This window comes from Mytilus edulis, chromosome 4, assembly GCF_963676685.1.
Source record: "Mytilus edulis chromosome 4, xbMytEdul2.2, whole genome shotgun sequence".
In the NCBI taxonomy this organism is placed as follows: Eukaryota; Metazoa; Mollusca; class Bivalvia; order Mytilida; family Mytilidae; genus Mytilus; species Mytilus edulis.
The window spans coordinates 99,274,403-99,290,491 of NC_092347.1; the positions used below are offsets into that span (position 1 = coordinate 99,274,403).

General features: G+C 33.4%; 1 protein-coding gene across 1 annotated transcript in view; it reads right to left on the minus strand.

Moving 5' to 3' along the window:
* LOC139521250 (sacsin-like) overlaps positions 1–16,089 on the minus strand; it is a 53,797-nt gene that overhangs the window by 10,048 nt on the left and 27,660 nt on the right. The window contains exons 5-7 of the mRNA XM_071314715.1: positions 15,267–15,414; positions 6,441–7,982; positions 133–5,640 (exon numbers count right to left, since the gene is read on the minus strand). Coding sequence (XP_071170816.1) covers positions 133–5,640; positions 6,441–7,982; positions 15,267–15,414 — 7,198 coding nt within the window. The remainder of the gene's footprint in view (positions 1–132; positions 5,641–6,440; positions 7,983–15,266; positions 15,415–16,089) is intronic.

The following is a 16,089-nucleotide window of genomic DNA, read 5'->3' on the forward strand; positions in this document are numbered from 1 at the left end:
AGATAATTAAGGATTGGATGTTGATAAAAGTTTCATACTTGGGCATACATAATTGAATTATAAATTTTTACATCCAAATTAAAATTAGTATAATATGTACTTAAGTTTTTGTTTTTCTTTTTTTCTAGATACCTTGTAAGTCTTTTGCTGTAAAACAGGAATTGTTAAATACACACAATGCTGGGCCTTGAACTGGTTCCCACTTCTTATCAAATACATCCTTAGTTCCCAGTTGTCTCTGGTCATATACAAAATGTATTTCTGTTGCTTTGGCGTCATCTGCATTCTGTAACAGTTCATTTAAGACCGATTGGTCTTTAGGGTATGCATCTATAATACCTTTCAGTCTTGTGACTAGTTTCTCCTTCTGTCCAAAAGGTATGGAATCTGAATACCTTGATAGATACAAATGACGTTTTGACATGATTCCAAGATTTCTGATGATTTGCTGTGTTACATCTCCATGGACTATGAAAACATCTTCATCTTCATAGTGAAAATCAGGGTCATCATAACAAACATCACACATTGGACGCAAAATACGCTTCTGGTCAGGGATGAATATTTCTTTCTTTTTCTCCTCTGGCATTCCATTGGGTGGAGCAGGATAATGTGTAGATAGGTTTTTGAGTATATTTATAATACTATGTGTCTCCTGTAATGTTATTTCCTGTAGGACTTTTAACTTAGCCTGCTCTTGCAATTTTCCAGTAAGAGTTTTTTCATCAAAATGAAATGGAATTCCAACAATGTTCCATAAAAGAGTGTACTGTTGTAAGTCTCGAGGCATCTCATATAAGAAAGGTGAACATGATTCGATCACAGTTTTTGCCACTCTAATAGGTTCTACCATATTTGACTCTACTCTCACAATTCTCTTGTGTTGAAAGTCTTTTAAAGTTTTGACAACTATCAGATTACTAAAGTCATCTCGTAATTGTTCATCTAGTCTCTTGTACAGCTGTTCGCATGTTTTCTCTAATCCAGCAGAAGAATGCAAGTTTGCATTTGCAAGAACATTGATCTGTTCAACCACATTTTCAATGTGAACTGTTCTAATTCCTATACACTCCAGAACAGCTTGGTCATGGTTTTCTGCATTTAACACATACCCAACTGATCCAATGACAAACTTGTCATTTGGTGAAAATAACTGAGAAGGTGGAAAGAGATATTCTTCTGGTTCTAAATTATCTGCTTTCCAATGAAGTGGCCATCCATCAATTTTTTGCAAAACTGGTAAAAATGAGATGTTTTTCAGATCTTCTGTTGCATCAGAATGTAAGAAAATCTTCTCTTTCAAATATTTTAGAATTGCTGTTGATCGAGCGAAAGCAGTCTCTTGACATAATGATCCAACAGTTTTAGCCCTCTCCTTCAATAATGTTGATGAAATTTTATCCTCCATCATACCCATATTGATAAGAATTGAATTATAACAGTTAAATGAGGTATCATGAAACCTTTCATCCTCTACAGTAAACATGGCACTAACTGGTCCTGTTTCCAAAACTAAATCACAAGGCATTCTAAGCTCTTCTGATATCTGCACTGGTATACACTCATATTTTTTTACAAGATAGTGCAGGTCTTCATCATCAAGTGCTCCAATAATTAATATGTTACGTTCTTTTCTTCTGTTTAATTGTTGCCAATAATTCTCTTTCAAGTTAGGAAAGAAATACTGGTCATAAAAGTCAACCTTTGAAATGATCCTGCTTTTAAGTTTGTTAATATCTACTCCAGGAGTTTCACTGAAGTTTTTGTAAATGTCTAAAGGCATATCAATGATAATACAACTGCCATGATAGAACTCCAGCATGCAATCAAATGCTATTTGACCATTTTCACCAGAATGTCTGAATTCTGGTTCTAATACAAGGGCCTGACTAAGGGAACATTTAACTCCTGAGCCCATTCCAGTACTTCTTCTGTAAAACACAATATCATCTTTCATTATAATACTTCTGTAAAATGACTGGGTCAGTAAATGAATGTCCAGATTCGTCATTGAAGTCATTCTTGGCCAAACTTTCCAATAGTCAGTTTCAACGATTGGGTCATTTGATCTGTATGCTACTGAGGTTATTAAATTGATGTAGGCACTTTGTACAACATCATCTAACATTGCATCATTCCAGTAACTAGTATCATTGGTTTTGTCATCTTGGTTATATCTAGTAATACTCTTCCTGTCCTGTTCTACCATAAAACATCCATTGAGGTGTACTGGTAACTGTGCTTCCACAGGCAGTGGCAAAAAGCAGAACATTCTACTCTTGGAATAGAATCCTTTTGGGAGTTCATCCATATCCATAAAAGATATCAATTTGTTTCCATCTCTTCTTATTGGTACAGCTACACTTCCCACTGGGATAGCACCCTGTTGTTTTAATTTGTTGGCAAGCTCAAATGTTTTATTTCCTGTGCCCCATGAAATTATCCATGAAGTAATGGCTCTGGAAGTATGAAATTCCTTAGAAATTGCATGTGCTTCACTGGAAACCTCAATACCAATGTCTATAATTTGTGCTGGAAATTTAATTTCACTTGTTTGTTCACCTTTCATTGCAGATGTAACTTTCTTCAGAATGTTGAATTCATTTTCCTCTACTGATTTTTCTGTGTTTTCTTTCCATGCATGAAACATCAATTTCATATCTTCCTTTGGATTTTGGCTTTCTGAATTCAAATGGTAAACACTTATTTCTTTGACATTCTGAGTAAACAGAAGTAAATTTGCTGCTGAATGTAAGAAAATTTGCATCAGCTCCACAACTTCTCTCTTTGTGTACTGCTTATCTGTTATCTCACTCTCTTGTGCCTGCTTCTGTGTTCTCAAAGGTAAACGAAACAAAGTATTGTTGTATTCATCTTTGTTGTTTGGCTCTAAATTACACCCAAAAATATCATTGTATGGTTTGAATTGATTTGGAAAGTTTTTCCTATAACTTTTGGTTAGTGGTAATCTCAAACCAGGGTTTGTACCGATAGCTGCTTCACCAAGATGATGTAAATGTGGGTCCAAAATTACTAATGTGTTCTTGCTAACAAAGCTTGGCACATCAGTAACATTATATACTGAACAAAATCCAAGTCCAAATTTGCCAATCTTTTCTGTATCCAAAATTTTTGTTTTCCCACCAAGTTCTATGATATTTTTGAAGTCCTTTTCTTCAAATATAGCATCATTATACACCCATAAGGCAGGTCCCTGACATTCAGCCATTCCTTGATCAAAAAGTCCATTTCTCAATTCTAGGTTCTCTCTTTCATCATAAAGGAAGCATACCTTGGTGGCACCCGCATCATCAGCATTTTGTACAAGCTCCTTAGGAACTGCAAATCCATCCGTATAGCTATCTAGTAGTCCAGAAATCCTTGTTGTTAACTTCTCCTCCTGTCCCCATGCCAAAACTTCTGTATTTTGATTGTATATGAATCGCTTGGTGATAGAGGCAACACCAAGTTTTGATGCTAACTCATTTACAGATGGATGAACATATATGATTTTTTCTTCCTTCTCCTCACAATCTTCATCATCATCCTCATCATCTTGAGAAAATGCCGTTGAAAATGGACCTTTTCCTGATGTATATGTACACTTTTCAACTTTTTCAAAAACGATGCATTCTTCTCTTGATGAGTTGATTGGAATCAATATCTCTGACAATTCAGACTTGTTTATCTCCATGTCAACAATTGATTTCAAAATATTATATGTTAATGTTCGGTCTTTTTCAAATTCATTTTTGTCTGCTGGTGTCTCTTCTACTGTTATATACTTCTCAGAAATTCGCTGCAGCAGTGACTTCAACACATAAAAATCTACATCTCTCTTCATACCCAGTTCAAGAAATAGTTTTCTGTAGTCTGCAATATCTCTAGCTAGTTCAAAGATGTATGGTTCTAGAATGTAATTTATGTGTTTATTCCCTATCTCCTGAACAACAATATGAGCTGACTTGAAACCTTGACTGTTTGTTGGAATATAATCCATTGCATTAAGCTTCTTGATGGTTTCATCATTCAAAGTACCTGCTTCCCATAGTTTAAAGAGGTAACCAATGATATGCTTGGTTATATGTAGATATTCAGCGTTCTGTCTTCTTTCATAAGAGTTGATAACATTTCTATAGTGTTCAATAACATCATTTGGTTCTGGTTCTTCACACCACTTATAACAAGCAGTAATCTGTTTTGAGAACAAATCCAAGCGTACCAATGGACAAACTGTTCCAATTAAGTTTTTGAATTGCATGCTTTTAACTTCATCTGGAGAACAGAATGTTTTACTGCCATACCATCCAAGTTTATAAGGATAGTCATCAGGTTTTTCATGCTCAATAGGAACCCATTTTAAACCCTTTATCTTTTGCAATGCCTTGTTACTTGATATGTCTTCATGCTCCTTCAAGTATGAAATTAATTTTTCAGCTTTAGTGTTCTTTTTTTCTTCCATACCATTTACAAACATATGTATACTGGTGGCTACTTGAACTACATCATCTGAAGAAATGTTATCTTCAGTTTTTAGTCCCAAGCTTTGCAAAAATGATTGATTTATTCCATTTTCTTGTATAAAGTTCTCATTTGGAAACACGCCTTCCTCACCATAAAGCAAGTTCTTTAGAAAGTTTGATGTTGGATCGAACAGGTTATTTACAGAGTGTAGAGTTCCATCTGTTGATGGCATAAACTTCAAAAACTTTGCTTTCTCAAGAACATTGTTCAATACCTTTGGTGGTCTATCTTGAAGGTATATCATCAATTGTGTGTAATCTCCAACAGAATACTTGATACTGTTTTCTAACATTAAATCAAGTGTTTGGTCAACACATTTACTTTCCTCTACATCAGTTGCTCCAAGAACTTTAGCCAATTCTGCATGTTCATTTTCCAAGTATTTTCTGGGATATCTCATCCCTTCAGGATACATAAAGTCTTTCAGTATGAGTTTGTTTTCTTCCAAAGATACCATCTCAGCCTCTAAAACATTGTCATGTTCACAGAATAAATCTAATTTCTGTAATAATGGGTATGCTTCTTTTGGAATATCTGAATGATGATTTGCAAGGAACTGTACCAATTCTGTCCTTTCATGGTCAGAACATTGCTCGTTTATCTCTCTGGCAATTTGCTGACGTCTGCTTGATAATGCAGCCATTTTGAAACAATTCAATACATTATCTATAATTGGGAGTTGAATGTATTTTCCTATAACATCTGTATGTGGAAATTTAATCATTTGGTTTGGATGGAAAACTTCTACTTCACTTAGGGTAACAACCTTCTTCAAGGCTGCTGACAATGGTTCATGATTGTCATATTTAGATAGCATATACCTTCCTTTCAAACTAACATATTCTAACACAAGATTCTCATCAGTTGTAATATTGTTGATGTCTTCAACATCATCTGGACCAACACCTATAACAGGTATGCTTTCAAACAATGAGAGATTATCATAATCTCTATTAGATATTTCTTTCCACACTTTCTGTATCCAATCAATTCCAAAGTTTGACTGTGTTGTTTGAACAAAGCGGCCATTCTGACTTCTGGTAAAATTGATGTCAAAAACTTTCTGCATAACACCAGGTAAAGATTCATCTATTAACCATTTTAGTTGAAACAAACCTGAAATGCAAAACAAAATTTACATTAATAAGAACATTAAGACTCTAACTATGAGCGAACTTATAAATGGGCAACACTGATCTGCAATATTTGGGGACTTTCAGGCACCTGATGCTCAGTGGTTGTCCTTTGTTGATGTGGTGTATTAGTGTTTCTCTTTTTTTATATAGATTAGACCATTGGTTTTCATGTTTTCATGTTTTTACACTAGTCATTTTTGGGGCCTTTTATATCTTGCAATTTGGTGTGAGCCCAGGCTCTCATATTAAAGGCCGTACTTTGACCTATAATGGTTTACTTTTACAAATTGTAACTATGTAGAAGAGTTGTCTCATCAGCACTCATACCACATCTTCTTTTATCTATTTGTCTATAGAATGCCTACATGCCATTTTGAATTCTTTGCTGAAATAGTTGTTTTAATAGTAAATAACATTATAACACACTGTTTACTGCTGTACCCAAATTCTTTATAATTTTTCTTATAATGTCTGTTTGTTTTTCTGGCACATAGTTCTCAATATAATGGAATTATATACACGTTAGAGATTAGCTAGCTATATAACTACCGGTAGGTTTGATTTATTATTTTCTACATGAGGAAATACCCTTTATAGTAAAAAATGTGACAGTTAAATTTTTCATTCGTTTGACCTGTTTAAGCTTTTGATTTTGTAGTTTGATAAAGGACTTTCTGTTCTGAATTTGTTTTAATTTAGTATTTTTTGCTATTTTCTTTTAACACGTTAAGAATTGACAGTTAAGCATAACAGAACTAGTCTGCTTTTTATAAAAATTACCATTTTCTGCCATCTTGAACAAACAGTTCCATATAAATTCAGTCACTGAATTTTTAGATATAACTTGATCTTCTAAGCCAGGAAATAAAATAGCTGTCTCATCACAGATCACATATACACCAGTTCCTTTACTAAAGGGAACAAACTCTTGATTGTTTAATGGTAAAATATCTAAACTGCTCAAATCTGCATAATTGCAGTCTTCCAGAACAAAGGACAAAAGCCTTAATTTGTCTTCTCTTGGATATGTCTTCCAGCACTCAAAACTTTTCAGTTTCTCCCTTACTATTTGTGGTGTAACTGACTGTGGTTCATGACCTGTATATTTCAGCATAGTGATCATATGATCTGGAACCTCCACCAAATTCTCATCACAGTCTAACAATAATTTCTTCACTGTTGTCTCAGTCATCTGATTGTCATTTTTATTGTCATTTTTGACAAAGTTAAATATAGCAAATAGCGCGTCAGAAAACTCAATCCATCTACCTCCATCTTGTTTGGTAAAAAAAACATGTCCACTCAATATATTTTCGTATAATTTGTCTAATATCAATTTCCAGCTAGATTCAACAGCATCTGGATTCGGAATCGCATCATATACTTGATCAACCATGTTTTGAGAGTTACTTCCCTTGATGCACTTTGTCTTCATCATCTTAATGAGGGCGTAGTAGGTCTCTGGTAGTAACTCCCCAATCATACCATCATTCCACATCAATGATTGGTCAGTTTGGTTTGACTCGCTATTGGCAGCAGCCTCCTTAATGTGTCGTCTGTTGTGCTCAAGGTCAAAGAAGCCATTAACATGCACAGGGAGGCCAGACATACTCTTTTCTGTTACAGGCAGTGGTAAGAAACAAAATACATGTCCTGGTGGTTTCTCTTCCATACTGGACTTCATACAATAAGCTACTCCTGTGTATGGACTATAATGAAGACTTGAATCACTAACTAAATAGTTCATCTGCTTGGACAAGTGGTCTGCACTAGTTAACATATTTACAACAGCATAATGTTCTTCTGTGGTATTCATCTTAATAACAGCTTCATACTGTGACATTATAGATTTTCTTGGTAACTCTTTCTTTAGATTATTCAATTCATCTTTGAACATTTTCCTTGTTTTACAGAATTCTTCTTCATTGGTTCCTGTTATCTCAAGTGTAAAGTATGGCTGATCATTCTGTTCCTTATAAATTTCTATTTTCTCCAAATTTTTCAGAAACAGCAGGTTATAAGTTGACCTTTTCATAAAGGATTTAAACAGATTTGATGCTTTTTCTTCAGAATAAATAGTTGGTGATAGTTTAGATTCTTTTTGACGAAGTGGGAACCAGAATATTGTTCCTTCATAAGTGCCTTCTCTGAGAACATCTGTATCAAAGCCAAACTTATTCATTATACAGGCTAGTGTTGTTTCTGGTTGATGTTTTCTTCCTACTGTTTTTAGTTTGAATTCTCTGCATTCTTTCTCTTTTTCTTCTGATTTCAACGGATCTATGACCAAAAGTTTACTGCCACTTATTATAACAGGACTGTCTACAAAATAAATGAATGTGACAGTTAATAATTGGTAAGTTTAACTTCAGGTTGACTAAAATCTTGCTATTTGATTATTACATAAAACAGTACACCCCAAGAGACTCTATGGACCTGAATAGCTTACTATGGCTAATAAAAGTGTTTGTGACCAGTAAAGGGTTTAACCTTGCTATTTTTCATATTACTTATATTATAAATCACCTTTTTGAAATGAAGTTTATCAGCACTGACTTTCTAATTTGTTTGAGACATTTTTTATATGAATCTATGATACATAAGTTTTGGACTGGTATTTCTATGTATTCCATTGTGTGGTGTCAAAAAATACTTGAACTATGACATTTATATTTATATACAGTTTCTTAATTAATGTCCTTTTTTGCAATGCATGGTTAAACACAAAGATTTGTTACAAGAAACATAAACCATATGCTCCACAGGGCCCAGCTGTTTATGACTGCAGAGGTCAAACCCTGAACAGTTGGGGCAAGTATGGACACAACATTTATGCTTGATACAGCTCTGAATTTGGATTGTGATTTAATAGTTGACACAACATAGGTTTCTGACACAGAATGAATGTGGTCTAAGAACTTAAAATTAAAAATCAAAAATTTTAAATTGGACATAATTTACCAATTATGGTCCAATATCCAAAATAAAAATACATGGTTAGATTCAGCATATCATAGAACCCCAAGAATTCAATTTTTGATGAAATCAAATAATGTTCAATTTTAGACCCTTAAGACCTCAATGTGGACCAATTTGATAACTGGGCCCAAACATTAAAAATCTAAATTCCTGGTTAGATTCAGCATATCGAAGAACCCCATATACTCAATTTTTGTTGAAATCAAACAAAGTTCAATTTTGGAGCCCGATTTGGACTACGGTAACTTGAAAACTGGGCCCAAAATAAAAAAGTCTAAGTACAAGTTTAGATTCAGCATATCAAAGAACCCTAAGAATTTATTTTTTGTTAAAATCAAACTAAGTTTAAAAGAGGGACGAAAGATACCAAAGGGACAGTCAAACTCATAAATATAAAACAAACTGACAACGCCATGGCTAAAAATGAACTAGAGGCTCTAAAGAGCCTGTGTCGCTCACCTTGGTCTATGTGAATATTAAACAAAGGACGCAGATGGATTCATGACAAAATTATGTTTTTGTGATGGTGAAGTGTTTGTACATCTTATTTTACTGAACATTCTTGCTGCTTACATTATTTCTATCTATATTGAACTTGGCCCAGTAGTTTCAGTGGAAAATGTTAGTAAAAATTTACAAATTTCATGAAAATTGTTAAAAATTGACTATAAAGGGCAATAACTCCTTAAGGGGTCAACTGACCATTTTGGTCATGTTGATTTATTTGTAGATCTTACTTTGCTGAACATTATTGCTGTTTACAGTTTATCTCTATCTATAATAATATTCAAGATAATAACCAAAAACAGCAAAATTTCCCTAAAATTACCAATTCAGGGGCAGCAACCCAACAATGGGTTGTCGGATTCATCTGAAAATTTCAGGGCAGTTAGATCTTGCCTAGATAAACAATTTTACCACTTGTCAGATTTGGTCTAAATGCTTTGGTTTTGAGTTATATGCCAAAAACTGCATTTTACCCCTATGTTCTATTTTTAGCCATGGCAGCCATCTTGGTTGATTGAACAGATCACGCCACACATTTTTAAAACTAAATACCCCCAAGATGATTGTGGTCAAGTTTGGATTATTTTGGCCAGGTAGTTTCAGAGGAGAAGATTTTTGTAAAAGATTACTAAGATTAACGAAAAATGGTTAAAAATTGACTATAAAGGGCAATAACTCCTAAAGGGGTCAACTGACCATTTTGGTTATGTTGACTTATTTGTAGATCTTACTTTGCTGAACATTATTGCTGTTTACAGTTTATCTCTATCTATAATAATATTCAAGATAATAAGTGAAAATGGACAAAATTTCCCTAAAATTACCAATTCAGGGGCAGCAACCCAACAACAGGTTGTCCGATTCATCTTAAAATTTCAGGGCAGATAGATCTTGACCTGATTAACAATTTAAACCCATGTCAGATTTGCTCTAAATGCTTTGGTTTTTGAGTTATAAGCCAAAAACTGCATTTTACCCCTGTGTTCTATTTTTAGCCATGGCGGCCATCTTGGTTGGTTTGACGAGTCACGCCACACATTTTTAAAACTAGATACCCCAATGATGATTGTGTCCAAGTTTGATTTAATTTGGCCCAGTAGTTTTGGAGGAGAAGATTTTTGTAAAAGTTAACGACGCCGACGCCGACGAAGACGACGACGGACGCCGGACACCAAGTGATGAGAAAAGCTCACTTGGCCCTTTGGGCCAGGTGAGCTAAAAAGACAAACAGAAAAACAATAGTACACATGACACAACATAGAAACTAAAGAATAAACCCCACGAACCCCACCAAAAACTAGGGGTGATCTCAGGTGCTCCGGAAGGGTAAGCAGATCCTGCTCCACATGTGGCACCTGGCGTGTTGCTTATGTAATAATTTAATTCGGTAGGTCACATTCATGAAAGGGAAGGGGATTGTAGTTACGATGTAAGGAACATATCATTTGTGAAACGGTTATTCCATAACAGTCAACCAACTTGTGATGGCGTCCATAAAATTAATTTACTTAATTAATTAATTTAAATCAAAAGTTTAATTTTGGACCCTTAGGACCTTAAAGTAGACCAATTTGAAAACAGGACCAAAAATTAAGAATCTCAATACACGGTTAGTTTTGGCATATCATAGAACCCCAATAATTAATTTTTTGATGAAATCGAACAGAGTTTAATTTTGGACCCTTTTGGCCCTTTTGGCCAACATCATACATCAAAATTTTCTATTTTTGCGGTCATATAAAAAGAACTACTACATGAGATGAAACATTCAAAAAGCATTTTGTAGGTGAAATGTGCTAACTAGATAATATGGATGGAGAGAAAGATATAATCTGCAATGTATACAGCTTAGGCCACACCAATTCAATTTCTTGTTCTACGGATTTTTAGACTCCAAAATTTGGGGCGAGCGAGCGATTCGAAAATTTTAATAAAAAAATATTTAATTTGCAAATTTTTTAGGCGAAGCTTGAAAAGTAGAGGCAAGCGATTATAATTTTTTTTTGTAAACATTAAATAGTAGGTTTTGACAATATTTATCACTTGTAAATTGACATTTCTTTAATTTCTGAAGTATTGTTTCCCTATTCACCAAGAAATGATTAAATCTGGTCTATGTATGACAATGAGACAATTCTCCATCCAAGTCATATTCAGTTTGGGGGCAACCCTTAATGTTATAAATTTATCCCTTTTACAAGTTTTATGAGGGATCAATATAAGTTATAATATATTTGTTTGTACAAAGGGCTCATATTTTCTCAAAGAACTATATATCTTTTTTTTTTTATCTTTAATTTTTTTTCAATAGTTAGGATTTTACACACCCCATTACACTACAACCTGACAATGGTATCAAGGGGTAAATACAGAAGAAAAAATATAGCAATATACAATAAACAGCTGCGCCATGACCGCATGATACGCCCGACGTCTTGTGTGGAAGTTTTATGCAATAATCATAAATAGTTTCTGAGAAAGTTTTAAGCAATAACCATATATTGTTTTTGAGACACGGCGGGACATGTGAAACCTCAACAACCCTGTGTTTTTTAACAAAAAACTAAATATCACTAAAATAAAATTTTGAATCAAAACCAAAAAGTATACAGATCTTTAGATTAATATAACAAAGAAGTGTATAAAGTTTTAAGTAATAATCATAAATTATTTTTGAGATACAGCGCGACATGTAAAAATAAACTCCTCTGTTTAACAAAATACTCAATAACTCCAAAATAAAGTTTGAATCGTCACCAAAATGTATACAGATCTTTAGATTAATATAACAAAGAAGTGTGTTAAGTTTTAAGCAATAATCATAAATTGTTTTTGAGATACGGCACAACATGTAAAAAAAACCTCCCCCTTTTTCACAAAATACTCAATAACTCAAAAATGAAATTTTGAATCATCACCAAAAAGTGTACACATCTTTAGATTAATATAACAAAGACATGTGTAAAGTTTTAAGCAATAATCATAAATCGTTTTTGAGATTTGGTGAGACATGTAAAAAATACCTCCCCCTTTTTTACAAAATACTCAATAACTCAAAAATAAAATCTTGAATCATCACCAAAAAGTATTCAGATATTAAGATTAATATAACTAAGAAGTATGTAAAGTTTTAAGCAATAATCAACAATAATTTTTGAGATATGGTGCGACATGTGAGAAAAACACACCCCTGTTTTAGTTACAAATTGCTGTAAATCAAAAAGTTTTAATCTTATTTTCACCAAAAAGTATACAGATCATTTGACCATCATAAAAAACAACTATGTTAAGTTTCATGAAATTTAGATAAGTCGTTCTCAAGTTACGGTGCAAGCCGGACAGACAGACGGACACCGGACATAATTTTTAATAAAAAATTTTTAAAGAAATAAATTTTCTCATAATTTATAAATTATTTCTTTTCTCTGAACTAAACATAGATAATATGAAAACAACACTTAGTTAAATATTACATGTAAAGGAGACCAAAATTTTTCACAGACTTGGAATTTATAATTTTTCTTTGCAACATGATTTTCAAGAAATTGGTATTTCTTTATTTTATTCTTTAACTCAATCATATTTGGTCTTGTTTCATTTAATTTACATTTGTAAATATAATTCTTTGTAATTATGATTAAAAAGAACTATATATCTATCTGGTCAAAACATGTCCAAGAATTTTTGTAATATTCCTGGACTTAAACCATGTTAACACATTTACTTTAACAGTTTAATAATTATTCAAAATCAGTGGACCCCTCTTTTAGAAAAAAATGTTTAAATATGATGAAACTCTCCTCTTTTTGAGCACAAAATTCTAAGTTTTCAAAGGTTTTGTATATAAGAACTAAACAAATCCAGTCTTGGTCATGTTGGTATTTCTATTTTCTTTTCTACATCAGTAAAATGACCCCTTGTCTGAGGGTGGGTTGTTCTAAACCTGATAATAGTTAACACAGGTCAAAGTACGGCCTTTTACACAAGGCATTGATACAGACCAAACAGCAAGCTAAAAAGGACCCCAAAATTATAAGCCTACACAATTCGAACAGGAAAACCAACTATCTAATTTATATATCCGGAAAAATACCAATGAACAACATCAACAAACGATGTTGAACGACAGGCCCCTGAATCAAGCAGGACAGATGCATAAACATGCAGCGGCTATGGATATTTTTGTTTCGCCAGCATACAATATAATTGCAGTTGAAGGCAAATCCTTCAGAAGTTCTGTGTACTTTATTCTAACAACAAACATTTGTTAATGGGGAATATAAGTAAGGGGGAAAGAAACCATTTTTTTGTTCTTTAAAGGTATTTCCGCTGTTCTAAATTCATATTGGAGCACTCCCGCTTTCGATAAATAGGTTTCATGCTAAAACAATTATTCTCACAGATATTTTTACTGTGTGGTAGGGTGCCTTTATGTTTAAAATCGTTATATACAGGTTAGACTGTGATTTTAAAAACAGATGTTGATATCTTTTTAGAATATTTTCAAATAAAGGGCTGCGCTTTAGCGCATGATACACCCGTTGCTCTTTTAACTTGTCTTTTATGCTTTAATGAATTTATATGATCAACTAGAAATAGTGTGAGCCCTGTCAAATACCCCCCCCCCCCCAAATAATAAATAAAAATGCACAAAAAAATTGGCACTATTAAGGCTACCTCAAATTTAACTAAGTTAATCCCCCCTTTTTTAAGCATAAAAATTCATAACACGGATGTTAAATCTGAAATTTATATAAATTGAAAGGAAGCTTACATCAATAGATATAAACAATTCACCAAAGTTTCATGGACATTGGTGAAAGCCTTTTTGAATTATTGTCCGAAGTGTTAAAAATCCCCCTTTTTTATGAATAAAGCTCCATAAATCCAAAGCTTATGATCTGAAATTTATATAAATTGAAAGGGAGCTTACATCAATAGATATAAACAATTCACCAAAGTTTCATGGACATTGGAGAAGGCCTTTTTGAGTTATTGTCCGAAGTGTAAAAAATCCCCCTTTTTTTATGAATAAAGCTCCATAAATCCAAAACTTAAAATCTGAAATTTATAAAAATTGAAAGAGAGCTTACATCAATAGATATAAACAATTCACCAAAGTTTCATGGACATTGGTGAAAGCCTTTTTGAGTTATTGTCCAAAGTGTTAAAAATCCCCCTTTTTTATGAATAAAGCCCCATAAATCCAAAGCTTATGATCTGAAATTTATATAAATTGAAAGGGAGCTTACATCAATAGATATAAACAATTCACCAAAGTTTCATGGACATTGGAGAAGGCCTTTTTGAGTTATTGTCCGAAGTGTAAAAAATCCCCCTTTTTTTATGAATAAAGCTTCATAAATCCAAAACTTAAAATCTGAAATTTATAAAAATTGAAAGAGAGCTTACATCAATAGATATAAACAATTCACCAAAGTTTCATGGACATTGGTGAAAGCCTTTTTGAGTTATTGTCCAAAGTGTTAAAAATCCCCCTTTTTTATGAATAAAGCCCCATAAATCCAAAACTTAAAATCTAAAATTTATAAAAATTGAAAGGGAGCTTACATCAATGGATATAAACAATTCACTAAAGTTTCATGGACATTGGTGAAAGCCTTTTTGAGTTATTGACTGAAGTGTTGAAAATCCCCCCTTTTTTATGAATAAAGCCCCATAAATCCAAAACTTAGAATCTGAAATTAAAAAAAAACAAAAGGGAGCTTACGTTAATAGATATAAACAATTCACTTAAGTTTCATGGAAATTGGTGAAAGTGTTTTTGAGTTATTGTCCGAAGTGTGGACGACAGACGGACGGACGGACAGAGGTAAACCATAATACATCCCGTCTAAAAGACGGGCGTATAAAAAAACAGTGCTGGAAATGGCCATGATTACATTTCAGGATGCGGGAATATACAAAAAAATAAAAAAAATATGTTTTGAAAAAAATAGGTGCGAGCGGGTCCATTGAACAAGGAATCAAATTGGTGTGGCATTAAGTATCTTCAATTTGGTACACCAGTGGCAGATTCAGGCCTCAAACCCTGCATCCAGCTCTGGAAACTTATTAATATATGCTTCCCTGGTTTTCTTCAAATAAAACACAACATACCTGTCATATGAAATACTGATTTGAAGCCAAGACCAAATCTTCCAACTTTCAGTGGTTCCTTCTCTTTCACACTGTTATAAATACTGATGATACCCTTCCAGTCATCGTCTGAGAACATAGCATCATTGTACACACATATACCAGGAGTCTACAACAAAAGATACACAACAATTACAGTTCTGAGAACATAGCATCATTATACACACATATACCAGGAGTCTACAACAAAAGATACACAACAATTACAGTTCTGAGAACATAGCATCATTGTACACAAATATACCAGGAGTCTACAACAAAAGATACACAACAATTACAGTTCTGAGAACATGGCATCATTGTACACACATATACCAGGAGTCTACAACAAAAGTTACACAACAATTACAGTTCTGAGAACATAGCATCATTATACACACATATACCAGGAGTCTACAACAAAAGATACACAACAATTACAGTTCTGAGAACATGGCATCATTGTACACACATATACCAGGAGTCTACAACAAAAGATACACAACAATTACAGTTCTGAGAACATGGCATCATTGTACACACATATACCAGGAGTCTACAACAAAAGTTACACAACAATTACAGTTCTGAGAACATGACATCATTGTACACACATATACCAGGAGTCTACAACAAAAGTTACACAACAATTACAGTTCTGAGAACATGGCATCATTATACACACATATACCAGGAGTCTACAACAAAAGGTACACAACAATTACAGTTCTGAGAACATGGCATCATTATACACACATATACCAGGAGTCTACAACAAAAGATACACAACAATTACAGTTCTGAG